We start from the raw sequence: 21,819 nt of genomic DNA on the forward strand, positions 1-21,819 counted from the left end.
TGTTGGCTCTCGGCTACGTGGCAGTAGAACAATTCCCCTTACCCGTGTAGAACTCCTGCAAGGTATACGTAGTCTCCTCCAAAACGCACGGTGCACCCACCCACTTAATGTCCTCACCGCCCCTAGAACTGCCACCACATTATTTACACCCTCAGGCTCTCCTTTTTACCTCCCCATCCCTCTCAAGTTGACACCTTGCAGCAATGACGACCATCCACCCGGAGTCCACTGAGGACTTCGAGTTTATTCAGACGCCGGAGGCTCCTCAGCAGACCAAGCCGGACTTCGACTGTGGCGTCCCAACCACCCTGGTAGGTAGCTACGTAGCTTAAAACACCTCGAGTACACCTGTTCCTGAACACAATTCTAATTGATTTCGTATAGTACCCGGCTATTAAGAATGCCCCCGTCCCCGCCGACTCCCCTGGCAGTGACAGCTTCTCCAATGGCTTGATGATCGCCCTCATTCTGGTCGTGCCCTGGTGGCTGGCTCGTCAAGTTGGTGGAGGCTTCTACACCACCATCTTCTTTGCGATCTTCACCACTGTTCCCGTCCTCGTGGCTTTCTGGAGTGTCTCTTCTTCCATCTCTCCCCGCAAGACCGAAAAGGCCAAGTACTGTGGTCGTCCCGTCGAGTACTACCTGAACTTCCACAGCGAGCATGACCGTGCCACCTACCGCGGCAAGAGCAAGATCCCTATGGAAGTCTTCTATGAGAAGTACTTCAACAGCGAGGTTGACTTCAAGGTTGATGCTCTTGAGGCTCTTGAGTACCGTCACGATTGGGCCAACTTCAAGTTCACCACGGGTCTGTTCAAGCACTTCCTATTCGGCTTCATCCCTGAGATGCTGCTGCACACTCGTTCCCAGGGTAAGTCACTCAATTGCTTTTTCCACCGTGAGATGTATCCAATTCTTACTTGTATTAGACGAGGAGCAGGTCCGTGACCACTATGACCGAGGTGACGACTTCTACGCTTGGTTCCTCGGCCCCCGCATGATCTACACCTCCGGTATCATCAGTGACATCAACCGCGAAGAGTCCCTTGAGGAGCTGCAGGATAACAAGCTTGCTGTTGTCTGTGAGAAAATTGGTATTAAGCCCGGTGACAAGATGCTTGACCTCGGCTGTGGCTGGGGTACTCTTGCCAAGTACGCTTCCGTTCACTACGGCGCTCAGGTTACCGGTATCACTCTCGGCCGCAACCAGACTGCTTGGGGTAACAACGGTCTCCGCAAGGCTGGCATTGAGGAATCTCAGAGCCGTATTGTTTGCTCCGATTACCGTGATTCTCCCCGTGTTGAGGGCGGTTACCAAAAGATCACCTGTCTCGAGATGGCCGAGCACGTCGGCGTTCGCCATTTCTCTACCTTCTTGTCGCAGGTTTACGATATGCTTGAGGATGATGGTGTCTTCTTCCTCCAGATCGCTGGTCTCCGCAAGTCCTGGCAGTACGAGGACCTCATCTGGGGTCTGTTCATGAACAAGTACATCTTCCCTGGTGCCGATGCTTCTACCCCTCTTGGCTTCGTTGTCGATCGTCTTGAGGGCGCCGGCTTCGAGATCAAGGGTGTGGACACCATCGGTGTCCACTACTCTGCCACCCTCTGGCGCTGGTACCGAAACTGGATGGGCAACAAGGACAAGGTTGAGGCTAAGTACGGAAAGCGCTGGTTCCGCATCTGGGAGTACTTCCTTGCTTCTTCCACCATCACCTCCCGCCAGGGTGGTGCTACCTGCTGGCAGCTTACCCTCGTCAAGAACATCAACTCCACCCACCGTGTTGAGGGTATTCACAACCAGTTCGCCCTCACTGGCGCCCGCCAAGCCGCCATTGACCGCGCCAACGGCACTCTGCCCAAGGCTCACATCATCAAGAAGGACCTGTAAATCATTTACTAGCGCCCGTTATCTTTTCCCCCATGTTTCAACTTGGCTCTTTTGAGTTTTATTGAATTTATTGGGGACACCACTTGTTCTGTAGCTGATGCTGTATAATCTTTGGATTACACAAACTCAGTCGCTGCAGACATAGGATCATCTGGACACGCATGATATGAGTATGACTTTGAAGTGAATAGACCGAGAAAAGTTTGGGGATGATGATTAGGCCTGGGGTCTATCAAATTACGTGCTATACACTTATTCCTATGGCCCACTCCTGAGGCCTTGGTTGAATCTGACGTCTTTTTCCTCTCGTGAAGTAATAGTCAAAATTAGAATTACCTATACACTGAGATATTCATTCCCGAGTTGTAGCTTGAAACACGCCAGACTAACTTTAGCCATTCCCTGGTAATCTTGTCAGACTGTTTAGTTTACATTGGCAACAATGGCAACAATGAATGTATCATTGTTTCGATCCTGTAATTTGCCCCAAGGTTCAATAAAAAGTTTTATGTAAAGGGGTGAATTTCAGCAATCTGACAAATGTTTTGGTGCTAGATCGTAGTTGAGAGATAGTTAGATTATTGACAAAGATATCTCGATCAAATCAAGCGGTCGTCGCGAACCCAGAGACACCTCGACTTGTCATAATCGTGGAGAAAAAGATATCATCCTAGCAAAATCACAAAGCTAGCCTCCACCTAATTTTCCGGTCTCTCCTTTGTATCGAAAGCCACAATAAAAATTCTGCCCTGTCTAACAGTCCCAACCCAAACAGGACTTTCCGTCGAATTAAAGGTTTCCACGATGTTTTTCGACAAATTCGGGATGTTCAGAACACGAAGGGTTTCCTTAACACCAGTCTCTTTATTCAGAACGTTGACCACGCCATGTTCAACGTCTGCAACTTGATAGTACTCCAAGACTGGGGCTAGCATGTACATGAAGGTTTCTCCTTGGCTTGGATTGTTGAAATAAGTGCGCTGACTCTCGTATGACCCAAGAAAAATATCAATACCATCAAAGCGAGGCCATCCCTGGAAGTCTGTGATTTTGATAACCTTGCAAGTGGAGCCACCAAGCATAATGACATCATCGATCTTGATTGACGAGGAAGGTACTTTGTAAAACGATGAAGAAATAACGGCATCCACTCGTTGCCAACCGCCTGATTCAACACTCATTCTGGCGGAGTCAAATTATTTCAAATATTGCGAGTTGAAAAAGTTATGTTCAATTTGCTTTGCAGGTTGCTTCGTAACCATGAAGGAGGATGAAAGTGAATGTACTCAGAGAGAGCGATGGTCATTTATATATGGCCTCGCGGATAAGCGAGGCTTCGTGGGCCCTCAGCTGGGTAGGGCAGCCTTGCATAAGGCCTGCATATTGTGGCAGGAGAGCGTGTGATGTATCGTGCACATTCGGCCTGACGTGTCGAATAGTGTCAAGGTTCAGAACAGGTCGCATTCCCTCACGGAGAACAGATTAAGAAAGCCTGATCTAATAATGGTAGAACCTAAATACGACTACAAGTAGACTGAACTTTGCTACTAAGTGTATACTACCATGGGCCATTTGATGCTTCAGTAGCGATCATCGCCTATACACGGGCAGGGCCACATGTGTGTGTATATGGTATTACGCAGTCTACTATGCCAGGCAGCCATCGTGTTTACCGCTCTTTGATATGCATAATACGAGATCGGGGTGGATCCTTTCGCGCTGATCGTTCTCGCCTTTGTGCTACTTTACCTTCACTAAGAGCTCATTGTCACGGGCCCGCCAGGGGGCCGCACCGCACGATATCGCCGCATCGGGACCTAATCGATTTTGAGACACAAAGGTTACGTATAGGTCACATGCAGAGCAGAGCAAATAAGCGTCTCCACTGGGTTTGAAGGAAACGCGATAGCCTTTGGGACATCGGGAGCGCCACGATTCCATAGGACCCACTTTCTTTGCCAGAGGAGAAGTGGAGGTAAGGGTGTATAATACATTTAGGATTTTCGTATCAATTACATCAAAGGAGATCCTACCACGTCACGTCATTTAAAATACACTTTCTATGCAAGACCTGAGAATAGGCGGGAAGATCCTATTCATGAAAGCTCCTGCAGATTCAATTCCGGTGGACTTGTCCTTGGATGTCTCTGCGCTGTTTCGGCAAAGGTTAAAGTATACTCGGATGATACATTCAACAGAAGAGTACGAGAACGTCATGCTTAAGAGACCCAAAATTGCCGGGATCATCAATAGCATTCGATGGAAGCATTTAGGGCTCTATGATTGGACTTTGTATACCATCTTTGGCATTACGATTCCGAGAGGAGTTCCGGGAGCCAGAAAGAGACCCTGAATCAGAGATGCAGTGGAGACTTTGATTGCAAGGGAACCCCTGGAACCGCAGGTGGGAAGCTCTGAGCTACATTAGGTGTCAAAAGGACGGCGAATGTGTCTGGGGAATAAGCACCGGACTTTGTCTGAGGGAGCAGATAGGCTCTATGAAAACTCGAAGAATGACCTATTACACTGCTTCACCAAGAAAGAAAATATTCCCAAAAGTAGCGACCTACAGCCAAGCGGAAAGCGGAAAGCGGAGAGGGAGAGGAAAATGTAGGGAAGCCTTTGGTCAGGGAATTGATTTGGACCCGTTGTCTACAATCTTGATATATGGCCCCGGTGGGGACCAGTACTTTATTGCTCAGCCAGACTGCCGAGACAATTCTCCAGATAATGAGTGAAAGCGAGGCTAGAGAGGTCCAGTCCAGATATTCAGTCCGAGTATTTGCGTTGTGATTCAAGCTCGCGAATAATAGCCTCGCTCCCAATTTCAATAGGCATACAAAGCACTGACTTACCATTACCAACTATAGTGTCACGATCTGCTTCGGTTTTCGCAGACGGGTGGCTACGGCGGCATCCCCACGGCGATTAGCGGCAATTAATTTGCTCACTGAACAGCCCTATATTGGCCAGTCACGCCTTCACGAGAACAAGCACCGCGGAAGTATCCACAAAATTGTCCATGATGTGAATGCTAGCCAGGACTCCTAGTCAGCTATATAAAATGGGTAATAAGACAGCTCAATACAAAACTATACAAACTAGATAGAACCCTACAAGAATCATTTTCCTAGTCCAGTGTTGAGACCCCCTAAGAGTTCGTCAGTTCATCTATTACTTCATTGGCTAGGATTTCCCGGGGCTAATAGGTAGTGGTTGCATCGGGCATACGCGCCACTAGGTCATAAGCTTCTAGACTCAGCGTATCGAGTCGTACTTGTCAGTTTAGGGCCTCGCCTTCGATGTTGATATCAAATCCATAACTGTTAAACATGTTTAGTATTCAGCTCCTATTGCAAAATTGATACTCTTCCAGTTCTCATACGCGCGACATCAAAGAACGTCATTCGAGCCTTCCAAGGGCTCTACCACAGCCCTTGCGGAAAATCCCCAAATAAACGTACGTATGACTCGATCAACACTTCTGTCGTGTATGAGGACTTGGTAACCTTTTTCTCAACCTTATATGTCGCATGGTCTTGTAAATTAGTGATAGAACGTAAATTACTCTTTGCCATCTGGCCGTTTGTAAGGTCGTATATCTATTTCACATGAAAATGATATAACGCGCCCAGGAATCGATCTTTCATGCCATTTACAAGGGTTAGGATTGTTGATCAGTGCTCAAGTTGGGACCAGTGTAGTTCCTCCGCGTGCTACTCGAAGGCCTTTCATGACTTGGTACAACCAACAGCGAATAAACAAGAACTTCGGAGATAGTCGAGAGGTCAGTATATAAGGCTGATGCTTGGGAACGCAACGAACGCAATTAGCGCCTGCATCACTTGGACCAGGAATGCATACAAGGTTATGGTTTCGACTAGATATTCTATAGAGAGCGAAAGTTCCACACGGGATTCAAAGGGCTAACGACTGTAGCAGGCGCAAGGATGTTCGACAATGAGTCCAAATAATGCACTGACTATCAGTCAATAAGTGACGCATCTCAAAGTTGAACTATCGTAGGTAAAATCGACTAAAATCCAAAAAAGTAATCCAAAATATATCAAAGAAATCATGAAATCTGAATCTTGCTTCTTCATACTAATTGCAAGATCACTTCACCCTCGTCACTTCGAGTTCATCCTACAAAATACTGTCAGTCACCTCAGGTTAAATTCAGGGTAGAAACCTACTTCAAACTCCCCAGGCATAATCAAGCCCTTTACGCCCCAGCTTTCCACACCAGCATGTTGGCGAACATGCTCCCGATATTCCGGAGCACCAGGTCTCACCACATTATCCGCAACCACAAAAGCACCAGAGTGAAGCAGACCAAGCTTCTCACAAAGCTGAAAGTCAGCCAGATAAAGATCCTCAACATGATCCAGGAACAGAAAATCAATACTGGTCAGCCTGCCCTCAGCCTGCAGTCTCTTCAGCGAATCTGCCGCAGTCCCCACAACAACCTTGACAATATCACTCAGACCAGCGAGCTCAATCAAATTCATAGCAATCGACGCAATAAGCGGGTCAAATTCAAGACTCCAAAGCCGAACACTCGCTCCAGGTCCTGCAGCCTGACGCATAGCATCACCAAATGAGATGGCAGAGTAGCCCACATACCCACCAAGCTCAACAAGGACAGTGGGCTTTTCTTTCTTGATCAGGTCATTTACCTTCTGACCCTTATCACTACCAATGTTGATGAGGAAGTCTTCCTGTGCCGCGAACTCATCCATAACGGCACAGATGGCAGCCGGCGAGCCGCGCAGTTTGTCCAGCGAGGGGTGGTTGTAGATGTGTTTCAGGAGGGCGGCCTCACGACCATCGTGAGATTCGACATAGTCTTCACTGCCATCAAACTTGGCAAGTGAAGGATATTTTGCAAGGAGTTCTGCGTTGCGGTCAGACATTTTTGAGGTGGTAGATTGTGAAAGTGCGGAGGCGAAGTAGAAAGGGAAGTAAGATTGGGGGGTGCTAAGTTTCTTTTAAAGTCCCGGGACTCGGGCTTAGGGCTATCTCCGCTTAGATTGACAGTATACACTATTATTTCACCGTCGGATCTTGGGCCTCGCTCCAGTTATCTTCATCAGGATTCAATTGGGGTGGTAAGCGTGGTTTTCGTTAGTTCAGGACCCCACACTTTTTTTAATCCCGGGACAAAATCCGATTTTGCGTATCCATACCTTTCAGTCATCTTGAAAGAGCTCTCTAAAAACAATGGCATAAATTATCCATTAATTCTATAGTACTTCATTGTTGTAATATTATTGATAGTACGGCTTCCGGTTCGGGTAGAGGTTGGCTCCGGAGCATAGCCCGATTTAGTCCGGGTGCCGCCCTGAGCCCCTCTTTGAGCACGTCCCGAGTGCCTACCCTGGGCTCGTCCTATCGGTCTGTCATCCTCCTTCTAGATTCTTTCCTTCCCCGATGCTATCCGGGCTATACTTGGTGTTCCTGGGAGCTTAGCGAGATGACGTATGTTCATGTCGCTATAACGGTCTTACGCCCTGCGCTTCTCGTCGACTTAATCCACCTTACCGCAGCATTGAACACTCACTGGCCACTACATTCAGTCCTTCTCACTTCTCACTAGTGGTTGAAAGGCTAGCTTTTTTCTATAACATTATCGACTAAAATTAATTGGCACAAATTATTCAACATTTTTTTCATACCGTCGTGCTTAAACAGGAAGGTTTGATCTCAGAATCGACCTCAGCCACGCTAGGATCACGATCTTCACGCACTACCATACCGTATCGCAAAGAGCGACGACTTGAGATATTCCATAAGGAAGCTCCCGGAAACCCACTCCCCGGTCGGTCCTCCACGAGCGCCCATGACACTGCGATTAGCCGAAGAAAGAACCGGTAAATGTGTTTATATCACCGGATTTGCTTTGTCTATGAATTCGAAATTCATGCCGATGCTACATTAACTATCATTATAGGCCCGACAGGATCGTCGAAAACCTAAAGGAAGAATATGACCATTCTTCTACTTCGATTTGATCTTTGATTGAAATACTATGAGTAGAATAGATGCAATCAATTCCAAAAAGGTTGTGTAGCCTAGAACAAGTATGCTAGGGATAAGAGATTCCCTCTTTAATCCTGGTAGGCTGACAGCCTTGATAGACATTGACCAGAGGAAAAGACTTGTTTCACCGCAAAGAGAGGCTATTCTGGTGGTGACACATTGACATCGTTCCTTAACCCACCGGCACAGCGCATCCCCAAGATGTCGCAATAGAAGATGTGCCGCTGAAGAAGACGATCAAAGACTCTATTGCTGCCCAGCAACCCATTCCAGAAAGAGCAAGGCCTCCCAAAAAGTAAAAAGTGCTAGGGATATTGAGCTGCCAGTTTTTCATGTATCCACGAGCCCACCGTTTCCAGCCTCTGTCATACCTAGTGGTCACCCTGGTCCTGGCGTCGAACCCTTCCCCGAGAAGCCGTGCTCCAAGTTGGCAGTTGTAGCCAACGTATAGAATGGCGGGGAAGGTGAAGGTGAAATTGAGAATCAAGAGGGCGCTGACGAGCCCTGAAATACCATTCAGATTGGGAACGGAAGCCGCAACAACCAAGGCAAGAATCCAGTATATGGGACCCAGAATATACCACATCCAGCGGCCTCTTCGGGTGGTGATAGTCGGGAAATTGAATACTTCTTGAAAAACCTCCATATACACAGTTTTCATACCTACGTTGAAGTACATAGCTGCGGTAGCGTTTTATTAGCTCAGTGGCATTGATATTGAATGTCGATACTTACTGGACGAGATAGCAGTAGTCACAAGAGTGAATACATTTCCAACAGTCTGTAAGGCGAAGGGTTGCACTGCGGTAGTTATAACTTGGGCAGAATACTGACCATAGAAAGAATAGACCTTCAAAGTTCATAATCAGCGTAACCATTAATATAATCTCAAGTGTATGCCAAGAAAATTGTTTGAAAAATATAGGAGACTTACAAAAACACCGAAGAAAATGTAGACAAAACAGATGAAAAGTTGTGCGCATAGCAATCCTTTCCAGAAGTCCATTGGATGTCGCATCTCAGCCAAAAAGGCTATAAAGAGCAAAGCACCGCCCCAGCTGTCTGTCAGTGGTAGTAAGTTAGGTGTATAAAAAGAAAATGAAACACAAAGGGCTTAAGCAAAGCTAGAGAACTTACAAACCATCTGGTTAATACCATTGAGCTGTCCAGAAAATCCGACTGCTGCCGGCTGGTATTCTGCAGGTGGCGGGCTAGCAAAAGTCCTGATAGGCCCAATATTATGAATGCGGGTACTGAGTGTCGTAGCTTGATAATTGACTGGGAAATGGGCCGCTGCTACCATGCTGAGTGGAACGGTTAAAAAGTTGCACGAACAAGACTTTAGGAGCTAAAAGAACTCACACAATGATGAAACTGGTGATGTTCATCCAAACGGCCCCATTCGCTAGCCATCCAACATGTTGCAATCCACGCATCATTCCTCCAACAATACCAACAGCTGCAAAAATGGCGAAACAGGCAAAATAACAAATAATTCCTCCCGAAAGTTGGCCGATGATCTGACCACTTTGAAGAATCAGAACCGCCACGGTCAAAAACTGCTGGCACGCCTGTGTCACGTTGATGAAATGGCGTGACTTAGTGCCAAAGATGCGAAAGAAAACGTCCCCATAACTAAGGATCGGATATCGCACTGAGTCCAGACTTAAGTAAACACGCCACAAGATGTAACCACTCGCTGCAGCGGCAATGGAGAAGATGAAATAAAGAGCCACACCTGGGCCATAGCCAACTGTGGAAAATGCGTATCTAGTCTTCAGTCAGCATAAGTTGGTTCAACAGTGACTCTGCAATCTCAGCACGCACGGACAACTGGCCCAACCAAGAATATCGGTAGTGATCAAAAAAAATATGGTCCCCCAGCTTGTTGTTTTCAATGCCCTGGCCGCGGTCTTCCAGTCTTCCTCAAACACAGCGGGAACATCACCCCGGAGGATACCTGTACCTGTCCTGTCTGCATTTCCTTCGTCGTTACCACCTGCCAAAGTGTCAGGTTTCGTGGCTGTCTCTCGCTCTTTTCTCTCCTCGTGGTGAATCCCATGTGAAAAACGCCCCTTTATGACCTTGCCTAGAGTCAGCGGGCCAATTTTGTCTTTGTATGTACGATTTCTCTTCTCTTCATCCAGACGCTCCATAAAAGCCCAGTATGTATATTCCTCAAAGGTGACAGTAGGGTCGACCCGAGCATTGAGACCCCAGGTACGCTCCATAATGGTGCCAATGGCTACCTCGTCGTCCGTTTGGGGACTTCGTGGGATATCATCAGTGGGCTCTTTTGTGGCGGCCATGATAAATAGAATCTAAGCATTCGTAGACTCGGCAATAGAGTGATGTAGAATTGATGTAGAATAGAGCTGAGTATTCGCAGGAGAATTCTTGTCGTATTATATATTCAGTTCAAGGAGATTCTCTACACCTGACGCCGCGTCTACCCTATCATGGCTTCATCAACTATTCTAACTCCGTGTCAAGCCGCTTAGCATTTGGATCATAAGTCAAGAGGTCCCACAATCATCGCAAATGTATCGGGGAGCCGTTCTCTGGCAAATAGCAGCTTGCCCCTTACATTTCTCACTAGATAACATCGGAATTGGTATCAGCTCCACATTTGTTACGCAATATGCGTGCGAAATGGGGTAGTGGGACCACATAAACTCTATTGACAGCGCCTCATAAACTAAATTCTCGAGAACACAGCCCATGCCCGATAGACAGCCGATATCGGCATAGACTTGTTTGTTGGAGGTAGGCTATACCCATGTCATTTAATTTGTCTTAGACATGGTTACCGTGGTGGCTGAAATTCGGGGGAACCTAAACGCGTCCTCTATATGGTATCGACTACACTCTTGCCCTTCTCCACCTACTATTATCAGTGTGCCAAGGACAGAGAAAATGAGCCCAAGCAAGATCTTGATCTATCTATCTTCGTGAACAACCGCCACTATCCTAAAATTATAGTTCACATCGCAAATGCCCCCAAACCCCCTTATATTGTATTCTGGAAACGAACTCAAATACGGGGCCGGGCAATGCCACCCTCGGGCCCTCCCCTGCCCCAGAGAAGGAAACAAAAAGAAGAAAGCCTAATGGATTGCCAATCTATCATACCATGCGGCACGGAAAGCTATCAGGATCCCTGCCACCGTCAATTACCCGAAGGCTCAAATGCCGATGATCCAATCAGTTCCCAAGATCGAGACGTTGCCCCATGATGAGGCATTTTCAATCCCGACCAGGTCTACTACTAGCAGAGAGGAGGTATACTGACTCAGAGTACATTGGTCTAATGGATGTTTTCAAATGCCAATATCATGGCTCTGCGATTGGTGCGCCCTTTCATGATTCATATTGTGCTACGTGAGGCTGCCAGATTTTCCTCTCAGAGAAACTTCGTGGACCTCATCTTATTTAGAAATTGTGTCTGTTACTGAAAGGGCGCCTCTTTATTCCTTCTCTACCATATTTTATGCTATATACTAAGCTAATCAATTATATTATTGAAGTTACTGTTGAACGATGATGAAACAACTTGTAGGTGCAGATATTTCAAATCAATCAACGATCCCACAAGACGGCTTTCATGATTCGGTGCCTGTAAGCAGCCGTGGTGATGTGAATCATTCTCATTGGCTTATGAGCTGTGCTGAAGTGGGCACCCGCTGTGGCCTTCGATCTGGCTGCTGCTAATCCAAAAGAAGGGAGTTCACTGTAGACCCTGGAATCATCGAACGAAAATGAAATATATCGAAGGCCACTGGCCTGCATCAGCATTATTTGCTGGTGTCCGATATTTGTTCTCTTCTGCAGTCCCTTCCTCGTCCCAGGAACCGAACTCAAGGCTTTAGAAGCAACACAGTTCCCAGGGCCTCTTGGATGTCTCTGGGATCGCATGGAGTGTTTCCAAGCCAGAGAAATGACAACACACAATAAAGGGAAACAGATTCCCAGAAGAGAGCTACAAAGTCGTGATAATGTGAGCAGCCACCAGTGCTTAGTGATCAGAACAAAGCGGTCAGACGACAGAATGACCCAAGGAGCGGAAATCCAACAAGTGGATTACTCTACTTAATACTGTAGGTCTCCGGCGCTCACAGCCTGAGCCATTTATAGCCTCGTACTTGCCATCTCAATATAAACATTATATTTCATTAGAGCCCCAGCATTGGGTCTAGACTGGGTCCGGAGTCCAGACCTTCCACCTAAGTAAGTTTTTGCGGGAACTCTATTTTGCCTAACCATAATTGATAAGCTTTCGAAGTGTATTAATAATGAGACAAAGTCGACTCGGCCGAATGTCTCTGGGTCGGATTGTATTGTCATTCTCGGCCAAAACAACATACATAGAGTAAAAGAGCAGCTGAGAGACCTGAAAGTATTCCTGAATACTAGCGCATCATCTAATCTATGTTTCTATAGCGCACTAGAAACATAAATCACGCTTACTAGAGTTGACTAAAAAGACTTCTAAGTAGTCTCCTGAGAACCCCCCTAGTAGCCCTAAGTGCTCCCTTAAGCAGATCAGAAAACTGGGGCTAGTCGGTATCATGTGATTCAATGATGACTCAAATTCCGGTGAAAAGGGTGCCAAAAATGGCTACCTGTGGCGCCGTTTTTGGCGTGCAATTTACTGTAAACTAGTGGTGGGGTGTGAATCAGGATTACTCAATTAAGAGAGGTGTTAGAAATTGAGATTCGATGTCATGAGGGGTTAGTGTAGAATCTAGTGTAATAAAGAGACTAAGTTATACTCGCAGTCCCTTCATTTGAAAAGGAACTCACAAGGCATTTGGTTTCACAGATGCGTCACATGGTAGATGTGATCATTGTTCTCTTGGCTATGGAAAAATGTAGATCTACTGAAAGACGCACACTACTCGCGCTGTTTCTGGTTTTCTTTCTTAACTTTAGCTTGAAACCCCATCATACTGTCTTGAAAACAAGACTTGGTTCATGATTGACAGTTTGACAGTTCGTCCCAGTTTACATATGTGCCCATTCTAGGAAACTAGATCCACGGAGCTCTCCAAAGAAGAAAAAATAAAGTACTGCCAAGGTGTAAGCGGGGTTAGACTGAGCTTGTGTGGGGGCTGCTCTCCCATGGGACCTGACATCTGTACTTCACTCGTAAAAGATCAAGTAGAATTGCAAACAGTCTATTCAAATAAAACAATTATATGAGAGTCAAGTCGCTTTTCCCATCTCATAAGTGTTCATAATTAGTGGCTTGAGTTACATCCGCCTGGCTATCCCCGCCATTAACCTCGACCTTCCTCTTCTCAACTGCTTGCTCTTGGTCCTTCACTGCAGCTTTCAGTGATAACCACTCCATACAAATAGGCCCAACAATAGACATACTGCTAGTAGCAACTGCCACATAAAAAGTCTGGCAGAGCGTCTTATTATACGCTCTCATACCCAAAGATAACTGATCAGCAGATAAGATCAGTCTAAAACCCGTCGCGCCACTAGCTACAACCAATGCAGTATTGGCATCTGGGAGCATCGATTCAAAGTTGGTAACCAGCTGGTTTTGAAATACGGCTTGACCAACCGGGAGAATGATCGCACTGGCCAAGATCTGAGTAAAAGTCAAGATGGAGGTAGCCATGGGCATGTCTGATTTATCGACGGCCACTGATGTTACCAGCATCATGTTTTGAGCACCGATGCCCATTCCTGCACTGAGGAGTAATTGGTACCCAAACCAATATCCGATGCCAGAATCGGGTTTTAGTGTGCTTAGCATGCCTGCACCGACGGCGGAGATTGCCGATGACAAGAGGATCAATGGTGTATAATAACCGATGGCTGAAGCGGTGATGCCTCCGATGATCGCGAATATTACTAGTCCTATCATACTGGGAAGGTTATGAATTCCAGATTGCTCGGCACTTTCACCTTTGACAGCCTGGAACCAGATAGGAAGCTGTTATGATGTTAGTTGCGATGTTTGTGAGCAGCAAGCAGATGATACTCAACATACATAGTACGTAACGATAAACATTGCAGCACTGACAAGACTTCCGTACCAGACAGCGCCCCAGATATTGCGGTTTTTCAGGAGACGCATGGGTATTGTGGCTTGGTCCCTCTGCCAACTTTGGATACCAATAAACACGGTGAAAAGTACGCCAGCTATGATGAAAAGGGCTATTATCCGACCATTGCCCCAACGGTATGTGGATCCACCCCATTGCAAAGCAAGGATTAAGCAAATGATAGACGGAATCAACACGATTGTCCCAGGCAAGTCATAGTGCTTCAGTTGTTCTTTCCAACCAAGCTTATTCACAGCAAATGAGCTGGATGGAAGACAAAAAAATATCATCAAGACGGCAAAGCCGCCGAAGGGTAGGTTGATGTAAAAACACCATCGCCAGGTCAGTCGGTCCGTCAACACACCACCCATGCTAAGATCTCAATTTAGCTGAGTCGCCCCAAGGCTTGGTGATGACTCACGTTGGACCAGCCACACTGGCAATTGCATGCATACTAGAAACGAGGCCTATATAGATTGGACGTATACGCAGTGGGACTAGCGTGTTCACAATAATCAGGGCTCCTGAAAAGAGACCTGCACCCCCTAAGCCTGCTACAGCACGCCCAATAATAAGAGCTGTAGATGTTGGTGCAGTACCACAGACTACCGAGCCTAATTCAAAGATGAAGAGAGCAGTCAGAAATACCCATTTGGATGAATAGAAGGTGTAGAGCTTCCCGAACATCAATTGCACAGCACACGTAGCAAATAGATACGCGCTGCCATACCAAGCAACATCATCCAGAGAGTTAAATTGAGTAGTGATTTTGGGAATAGCCGTTGCAAGAATAGTTGCGTCCTAATTCAAGGTCTGAGCAAACAAACAATGTTTTTATATCCGAATTTAGGATACATCCACTTACCAAGGACATGCAAAACAATGTCGCACAAAGAGCAGCCGTAACGGGCACCAAGCCCCACAATGACAACTGTTGTCCAGAAGGATTTTCATCGTCGGGTGTTGTGAGACTCATCTCTTGTTTTGGTGGTGTCGTTTCCATTAATGCAGCTTCATGATTCGCCAATGGTAGTGTTCTTGCAGTCGTATGCCCGGGCTCTTTCAGATCGATAGCCGCATCATTCTTGTTCATTTTGTTTCAAAAATAAATGTAGGGAGGAGAAGTTATGTAACGATAGTTCACGGTGATCGGGGGTTAAATATGAAGTTTCTAATATCACGACAATGTGGTTACTTTCCTGATATACTTTCTGGGGATGAAGTGGGGTCTCTGATTGGTCAATGTAGCTCCGAGCCCCGTATCTACACTCGGGGACCCGGTCTCCGCGGGCCCGTGGACCCGACTCCCCGACTACGTACTTTCTTATTCCCTACCAACACATCTATCATGGATAACGATCAACAGGAATCATTTCAGAACAAGCGGAAAAGGCTCTCACTTGTTCCAAGAGCAGTATGTTTTCCATGGGACATGCCAAAAGAGCAAGCTAACTAGAGATGACGGACAGTGTGAAGCCTGTAAGATACGAAAGGTGAATGATACCCGTTCAAGAATGAAGGCTCGAATAACCGGGCCAATCTAGTCGTATAGATTCGATGCGATCGGTCCGTTCCATGCTCGAACTGCCAAACATCAGACATCGCCTGCGAACAGGTTAATCCCGGGCCCGAAAAAAGGCCAAAGCCTGACCGAACAACACGCTTGTGAGGTTGTTCAGATTTGCGTGAAATAATCAAGGCTCACAAATTCTGCAGAGAAGAGCATGTCAATTCCCTGGAGAGCCGGCTTCGTGATCTTGAAAACCAACTCAGCAGCCGCCATCTTCCAGCTCATTCCACCGGATCTACCCCCACTACAGATATACCTACAAACAATGCCAGGCTCGTACCTGTCTCCAACATACCAATCACTCTATACGAAGGCGACTCCTCATTTATCAGCCAGTCAGCTCGTGCCAGAGAGACCGCCGAGACGATCGCCAATTACGCAGCTGAATCTAATCTGAACGCCACATTCCATTCGCTGAAAAGCCTCCTTCAGCCTGCATCGCAAAATGACCGCGCAGTCGATCATATGACTCACAATCCTAAACAGATATACCTGCCATTGCCCGCTGAGCTCGTGCTAGCGATGTTGAGAAGCTACCAAGGTATGTGCTTGTCTTGGATACCAGTGGGCCTCGCTTGAAATTCAGCATTAATTAGCCATCTAGATGAAAAACCTCTCTTTCTATCATCTTACCCTTTTAGTAGCTTATCTTTGGTAGAGGATATCTGTCAGAAGGTTTACTTCCCGATGCGGCCCGTTTCCGCTGGCAATGTCGCGGCGATGCATGGAATATTATACTTTCTTATGAAAGAGTCTACAATGCGGAAAGATGCGCTATCCAAGGAACTCAACCTTGAAGGCCATATCTTAAATTGCAAAAAGAGCTTTGAGGCTGCTATTGAAAGCTTTGATGTTCTGACGGTACCTACCTTTGAGAACGTTATTGCATTAGTTATGGGGGTAAGCTAGGTCCTGCGATACGGATTACAAGTTTTAAGCTGATACACTGCTATAGACCTTGAAAGCACAAGATGAGTCCAAGCCTCTGGTATGCTGCCAATTAGTATCTGCAGCTGCCCGTCATTGTCAGATGCTTGGGTATCATCGCGAATCGACTTATCAACGAGAAAACGATGCGATCGCTGAGAATAAACGACGCATTTTCTGGTGCATTTACGTTTTTGATAAAAGCATGTCTCTCCTTCTGGGTCGAGCTTCTTATATCCAGGATTTTGACATTGATGTACGATTGCCTTCTTCGAACTTAGACCCGGCTATTCGTCCCTGGGATGAGGCAGTATGTTATATTATCAAACTCGCAAGATTTCAGGGGCAGATATATAACAAACTCTACTCTGCTTCCGCGCTGAAAGCAACCGCTTCCGAGCGCGTGATGCTTATACAGGAGCTTGAGCTTGAGATGCAGGAGTGTCATAGGCAAAGATATATGGTATTCAACCAATCCTAATACTCACATTCCCTTGGGGCTTTAGTCATCTGACATTGCTTCCTATCACAGATCGATACAAGCAAAGTTAGCCAACCAGGTTTGTTCGACATAGGCCAACGAACTTGGGACGTCTTGTACTACTCAGCCTTGACATCTCTCTTACGAGCATCGTCGTCTTTAAGCAAAGGGGGCGAAATCGGCTCAAAATGCTTCGAAGCCGCGCGTTCAAGTCTGAGAAGCCACTTGCGGTGCTTTCCCGAGTATAATAATTCTGAGGTCTTCTCTGTCGCTGACTATGCAAATTGGTTAGTTCCCCCCAAAAGATTTCAAAATCAGCAACTAATTCACTCAGGGTCCTATTATACTCATCATTCACCCCTTTCATCGTTATATTTCTCCACGCCATCGCCGCAACAAGTATGGACGATGTAAATCTCCTCGAAGAAGTCGTTGCGACATTATACAATACCCGGGGTGTCTCCAGTGCATCAGAGCGTCTGTATAGTATCGGGGTTAACTTTGCGCGAGTTGCGCGCGGGTTAGTCGCGGCACAGAAATCTTGTGTGGGGAAGTATAATGAGCAGGAAGACTCGTTGCTTTTGTCGGGTGATACGAGGAAACCTGATGCTTCTCGCTTGGACGGTTCAACTCCGCAGGATCCTTTTGGTGTGGATATGATGGATTATCTTACGTACCCTGAAGCGCAGGATATGTCTGCGCTTTTTGAGAGTTGGGACTGTGGACAGCCGTCTGCGATGGATCTGTTTGGGGCGAGTCTTGGTGATTGTTCTCATTGAAAGTCTGTACTTCAGCTTCGCGTATAACACGCCACGTGGAAATTTAATTTCGATTTTCTTGGCGATTCCAAATTTCATTATGAGAACGTTTACGTGTGCTAATCCCTCAAAAAGGAGCTCTTTACTAGTGGAAGACGCGTGAAGATCAAGCAGGACTAAATACAGGAAGGGTGAGCTGGGATACCCCAGCAGCGATGGTGATGGTATGCGTTTGAGGAACAATCTTGTCACTTCGCACACGATCCTCTTCGGTTCCCAGGCTTCGTGCAAACATCGGGAATGAGCCACCAGCGATAACCAGTCGTATACTTTTGCCCGTTTTAAATCGGTGAGCGCAGTCTTGCAGATCCAAATGCAGTGGTTTGGCAATGTCGCGCTTCGGATCAAGTGCCTTGTACATCTCGGTAATATTGTGAGAGACGCCATTTTCGTCGACCTCGCTGAGCCGCAAGAACAGATCTGCAAAGGGTGGGTCACTCGAATGTGAAAGCTGGACGGATGGGGTACCGAGGATCTCCAAGTCTTCGGGGAGAGGCTTGCTAGTGAATGCTAGAACATCCGATCTAGTTGCATAAACACTGTCGTCGACTCGCCCGCTGGAACTCATCTGATTGCCACCTATGCTGGGAGTCGGATTCCGAGGATCGAAGACAAAGGAGGCAGTGGATGCATCTTCTCCAGGTAGCTCTGAGTCGAGGCCGGCAGAGTCTTGTAAATACATCGGTTTCGACTCTGTAGTTGGAGGCCATGTAGGCATCGAGCGCCATTCTTCGGCACCGGTGACAAATATGCGAGCTCGAGACCGGCCGTAGTCTCCTTTCTTAGCGAGATGCTGCGCGAAGAAATCGAGGATCTCAGGTATGGAATGTAAACCACATCCTTGAACATGATTCCAGGGACCGACAATAAGATTGACATCCACGCCCCTCTCAGAGAGACGTTTATACTGGTGTAAGGTCTGCGTTTCAAAGGGATCATACCAACCGCCCACCAATAGTATGGGAATATTAAGACGCTCAAGAGCAGCATGCTGCCGTCTCGAGCTCCAGTATGGACCATCAATATCTGGGTTCTTCAAATACTCAAACAGCCAAGGGGCCCTGTCTTTGAAGTATTCTTGCAGACTAGCTTCCAATGGCAAGGCTTCTAACGCCTTCTCCAGCTCCTTGGGTGATAAGAAGTTAAGACCTGGTAATCTGGACAAACGCTCAAGAAAGCTCCCACGCTCCTCGGGTCCACGGGACATCATATCGCTCCAAGGCGCACGATCTAGCCGGAAAGACCCGGTACCCCAGGCATGGAATGCCTGATCATGAGGTCCAACTGGAATCACAGCAGCGACACAGTCTGCAGGCGGATCAGCCAAAAGCGCCCATTGACTGTATCCTAGATACGATGCTCCCATTGTAGCAAACGTGCCAGTATACCAGGGCTGCTGACGCATCCATTTGACGATATCCTGACTATCACTCGCCTCATTAAGTCCGGGGCTGAAGGTTCCTTCGGAGCCGTGAGTACCACGCGTGCTGACGAAAAGGGCTCGGTAACCACGAGCGGCGAAGACGCGTGCGTTGAGAAATGATATTCCACTGCCTCGACCGTAGCAGCATTGGATCATGACTAGCCCGGATGGCTCTTGGTCGTCGGGTAGGTCTGGATTATAGAAGTCGGCTGCAAGTTTCGCTCCATCTGACATGGGGATCTGGACGGCTTGTGTTGTGTAGCTGCATTGTTCAGGGCCTGCATTTACATACTTTGATCCGATGTAGTCTAGCGTAACTGCTGCCAAGCCACGCTTTACAGGTTGTCCTGCCATTGGATTTTTGGGTTGGATTTGCAGATGAACCCGGAGTAGTACTGCTTCTTGGCAGGAAAGTTGGCACTGTCGGGACTTATATCTCAACAGGCAGGTTTCAAGTGTAACTGTGACGCTGATTCAAGCTGATTGTGTCTGTGGTGAGACTCGTATTCCCTGTGGTGTAGCTGATTTCCTGATTTGACGCGTGGACTTCACAAGGGCTTCGGGAGAACGTAAGCACCAAACCCGGGGCCTGGACTGTTTCCCCGCACGTCGACCCACTCTTCCAGATTAAGTGTCGATGCTACTATGTGCAGGCATTTGAGAATATATACTTTACAGGTTGGCTGCTGCCTTAGGGAACATTCTAATCTCTCTATTCAGATGCCTACAGCTCGGTCCAGGGGCTTAGTCCCGTTGGAATCGATGTCATGTGAGTCCAAAGTATCTATGGACCGGAAGATATATCATCCCCTACCTGAAGATGTCATTCACGCCAAGTTCCGGTTTTCGAAGATTGGAGGATAATGACATGCATGATATATACTGTGCAACCCTTCCATTCAATCAAGAACATACGTCTCCGGACACGTAGACTAAGTCTCGTTGCATGCCTTGACTATGCCATGACTATGCCATGGTTCAATGTTGTTGACATGGAGCATGACGTCACACCCATTTTATGCCCCTGTTATCATCACGTGTACCTGACATCCTTGACTTTCAGCTCCCCCATCTTGACAAGCATCTATGAATATGCATGAGCCGCTGGTGTCGAGGCTACTGCCACTTGTACGGAGAACACAGCGGCCAGCATGGGCTCTTTCACCACTCCGGTGCTCGCATCAACCCCGCACCAGTGACCTTAAACCCCGGATAACTCGGCTGGTTCCACAGAGAGGAGCTACATTCACCAGCCAGAGATTAAACGACAAACATGGGGTGACTCTTCCAGACGAGATCACCCGACAACCTTCCTTCAAGCAACAAGTTTTTGATCAATCCATCGCCTTGTCTCGAAGTCGCATGAATGACTCGACCGAGTTAAAGTGTGCACTTTTCAATGCAGATGGTTCTACCGCATTCAAAGAGACTCGCCTGACAAAAGCCGAGGTGGCTCAACAGTATGGGATCAATGGTCGAGACTTACGAAATGCCGATCTCGTCTCTGAGGGTATTCCGCATGTACTAGTCCGGCCGTCGGCGATATTTATCAGTTTCTTCACCCTCCGTCTTCTTATCCAGTGTGATCGAGCTCTGCTCTTCCTCATTGGGACTGAAACAGATGGGTTGAAAATGCAAGATGTCTTCGAACACAATTTGCAGAGCAGAGTGCGTGCCGAAAAGGGATCTGGATTTACGCCCAATCTTCCATTTGAACTACGCGTTGTAGATGCAGCTCTAGCATCCGTGACTGCAATCCTTGAAGCCGAACATTTGATCCTCCGCGGCCAGGTCGAGAAACGTCTTGAAGATTCTAAGCAGGAAGACGTCGTTCACTTGGCTCTACGTGAATTGTTGGAGCATGGGAAGAAACTGGCCGTTATTGAGCAACGAGCTCGTCAAGTCCGCTCCGCTCTGCAAGAGCTCCTCAACAATGATGAAGACCTCGCAACAATGTATTTGACTGATCGGCAGGCTGGGAAACCACACGCGATTGCAGATCACCAAGAAGTCGAATACCTGTTGGAGGCGTATTATAAGAATGCGGATGCAATTGCTGAGTCTTCTGGGGCACTTGTGGAAGAAGTGAACCGTACTGCAAGAGCCATTAAGTCGATTTTAGATGTTCGGCGAAACCAGATCATGATCTTCGAGGCCCATCTCGAGATCTGGATGCTAGGTTTTGCTGTCTCGACTTTTGTGGCTGGTCTTGTTGGAATGAATGTGGTCAACTACATGGAGGAGAGCCCATACGCATTTGTATGGCTTACATCGGGATGTATAGTAGCAACCCTGCTCATTTCGAGGATTGGCATAGCGAAACTCAGAAAGTTTCGGAAAATGCAGCTCTAGAGCTGTGTGATTTGGGAACTAAGGTTGAGTCTACGCGAGCTACTGTGATTCACATGAAGGCTTGATTTAAGCCAGATTATACCAGTCAGATGCAGTTTAGAGCCAATAACAATACCCTTAGATGAAGAAATGCAACAGTACTCAGCCTGATCTATTCAATGGTCATCGGATCCAAATAGTAGCCAACAGTGTTCATCAAAAAGCCCGAACACCTGATTACAAATGGCCAAAAGTACATAACAAGCTTGCTCAT

General features: G+C 47.1%; 8 protein-coding genes across 8 annotated transcripts; 3 read left to right on the plus strand and 5 right to left on the minus strand.

The window, feature by feature from the left end:
- The first annotated feature begins 179 nt into the window (after window positions 1–179).
- Window positions 180–1,910, plus strand: N7503_003973 (putative cyclopropane-fatty-acyl-phospholipid synthase). Its single transcript, XM_057063520.1, has 3 exons — window positions 180–311; window positions 385–871; window positions 930–1,910. Exons 1-3 carry the CDS (start codon window positions 204–206, stop codon window positions 1,889–1,891), a joined length of 1,557 nt encoding a protein of 518 aa, XP_056924435.1. The 5' UTR covers window positions 180–203; the 3' UTR covers window positions 1,892–1,910.
- A 679-nt stretch (window positions 1,911–2,589) lies between these two features.
- On the minus strand, window positions 2,590–3,072 carry N7503_003974 (uncharacterized protein; the record flags this gene model as incomplete). Its single annotated transcript, XM_057063521.1, has 1 exon — window positions 2,590–3,072. One exon carries the CDS (start codon window positions 3,070–3,072, stop codon window positions 2,590–2,592), a length of 483 nt encoding a protein of 160 aa, XP_056924436.1.
- Window positions 3,073–6,007: 2,935 nt separating this feature from the next.
- N7503_003975 (O-methyltransferase) lies at window positions 6,008–6,807 on the minus strand (the record flags this gene model as incomplete). Its single annotated transcript, XM_057063522.1, has 2 exons — window positions 6,008–6,037; window positions 6,088–6,807. 2 exons carry the CDS (start codon window positions 6,805–6,807, stop codon window positions 6,008–6,010), a joined length of 750 nt encoding a protein of 249 aa, XP_056924437.1.
- Window positions 6,808–8,114: 1,307 nt separating this feature from the next.
- Window positions 8,115–10,242, minus strand: N7503_003976 (uncharacterized protein; the record flags this gene model as incomplete). Its single annotated transcript, XM_057063523.1, has 6 exons — window positions 8,115–8,614; window positions 8,669–8,783; window positions 8,868–8,995; window positions 9,071–9,237; window positions 9,296–9,703; window positions 9,761–10,242. Coding segments are annotated over 6 exons (1,800 nt in total), but the record flags the coding sequence as incomplete, so codon positions are not given.
- Window positions 10,243–13,157: 2,915 nt separating this feature from the next.
- On the minus strand, window positions 13,158–15,088 carry N7503_003977 (MDR family MFS transporter; the record flags this gene model as incomplete). The annotated part of the gene is made up of 4 exons (XM_057063524.1): window positions 13,158–13,883; window positions 13,941–14,367; window positions 14,417–14,796; window positions 14,861–15,088. The coding sequence occupies 4 exons, from the start codon at window positions 15,086–15,088 to the stop codon at window positions 13,158–13,160; spliced, it is 1,761 nt and encodes a 586-aa protein (XP_056924439.1).
- Window positions 15,089–15,343: 255 nt separating this feature from the next.
- N7503_003978 (transcription factor domain-containing protein) lies at window positions 15,344–17,752 on the plus strand (the record flags this gene model as incomplete). The annotated part of the gene is made up of 7 exons (XM_057063525.1): window positions 15,344–15,409; window positions 15,465–15,474; window positions 15,675–16,106; window positions 16,170–16,465; window positions 16,521–16,955; window positions 17,025–17,260; window positions 17,308–17,752. The coding sequence occupies 7 exons, from the start codon at window positions 15,344–15,346 to the stop codon at window positions 17,750–17,752; spliced, it is 1,920 nt and encodes a 639-aa protein (XP_056924440.1).
- A 145-nt stretch (window positions 17,753–17,897) lies between these two features.
- Window positions 17,898–19,568, minus strand: N7503_003979 (CocE/NonD family hydrolase; the record flags this gene model as incomplete). The annotated part of the gene is made up of 1 exon (XM_057063526.1): window positions 17,898–19,568. The coding sequence occupies one exon, from the start codon at window positions 19,566–19,568 to the stop codon at window positions 17,898–17,900; it is 1,671 nt and encodes a 556-aa protein (XP_056924441.1).
- A 1,008-nt stretch (window positions 19,569–20,576) lies between these two features.
- N7503_003980 (CorA family magnesium transporter) lies at window positions 20,577–21,566 on the plus strand (the record flags this gene model as incomplete). Its single annotated transcript, XM_057063527.1, has 1 exon — window positions 20,577–21,566. The coding sequence occupies one exon, from the start codon at window positions 20,577–20,579 to the stop codon at window positions 21,564–21,566; it is 990 nt and encodes a 329-aa protein (XP_056924442.1).
- Window positions 21,567–21,819: the final 253 nt, after the last annotated feature.

The sequence above is a fragment of the Penicillium pulvis genome, assembly GCF_028828015.1.
Source record: "Penicillium pulvis strain IBT 33274 chromosome Unknown contig_1_segment0_segment0, whole genome shotgun sequence".
In the NCBI taxonomy this organism is placed as follows: Eukaryota; Fungi; Ascomycota; class Eurotiomycetes; order Eurotiales; family Aspergillaceae; genus Penicillium; species Penicillium pulvis.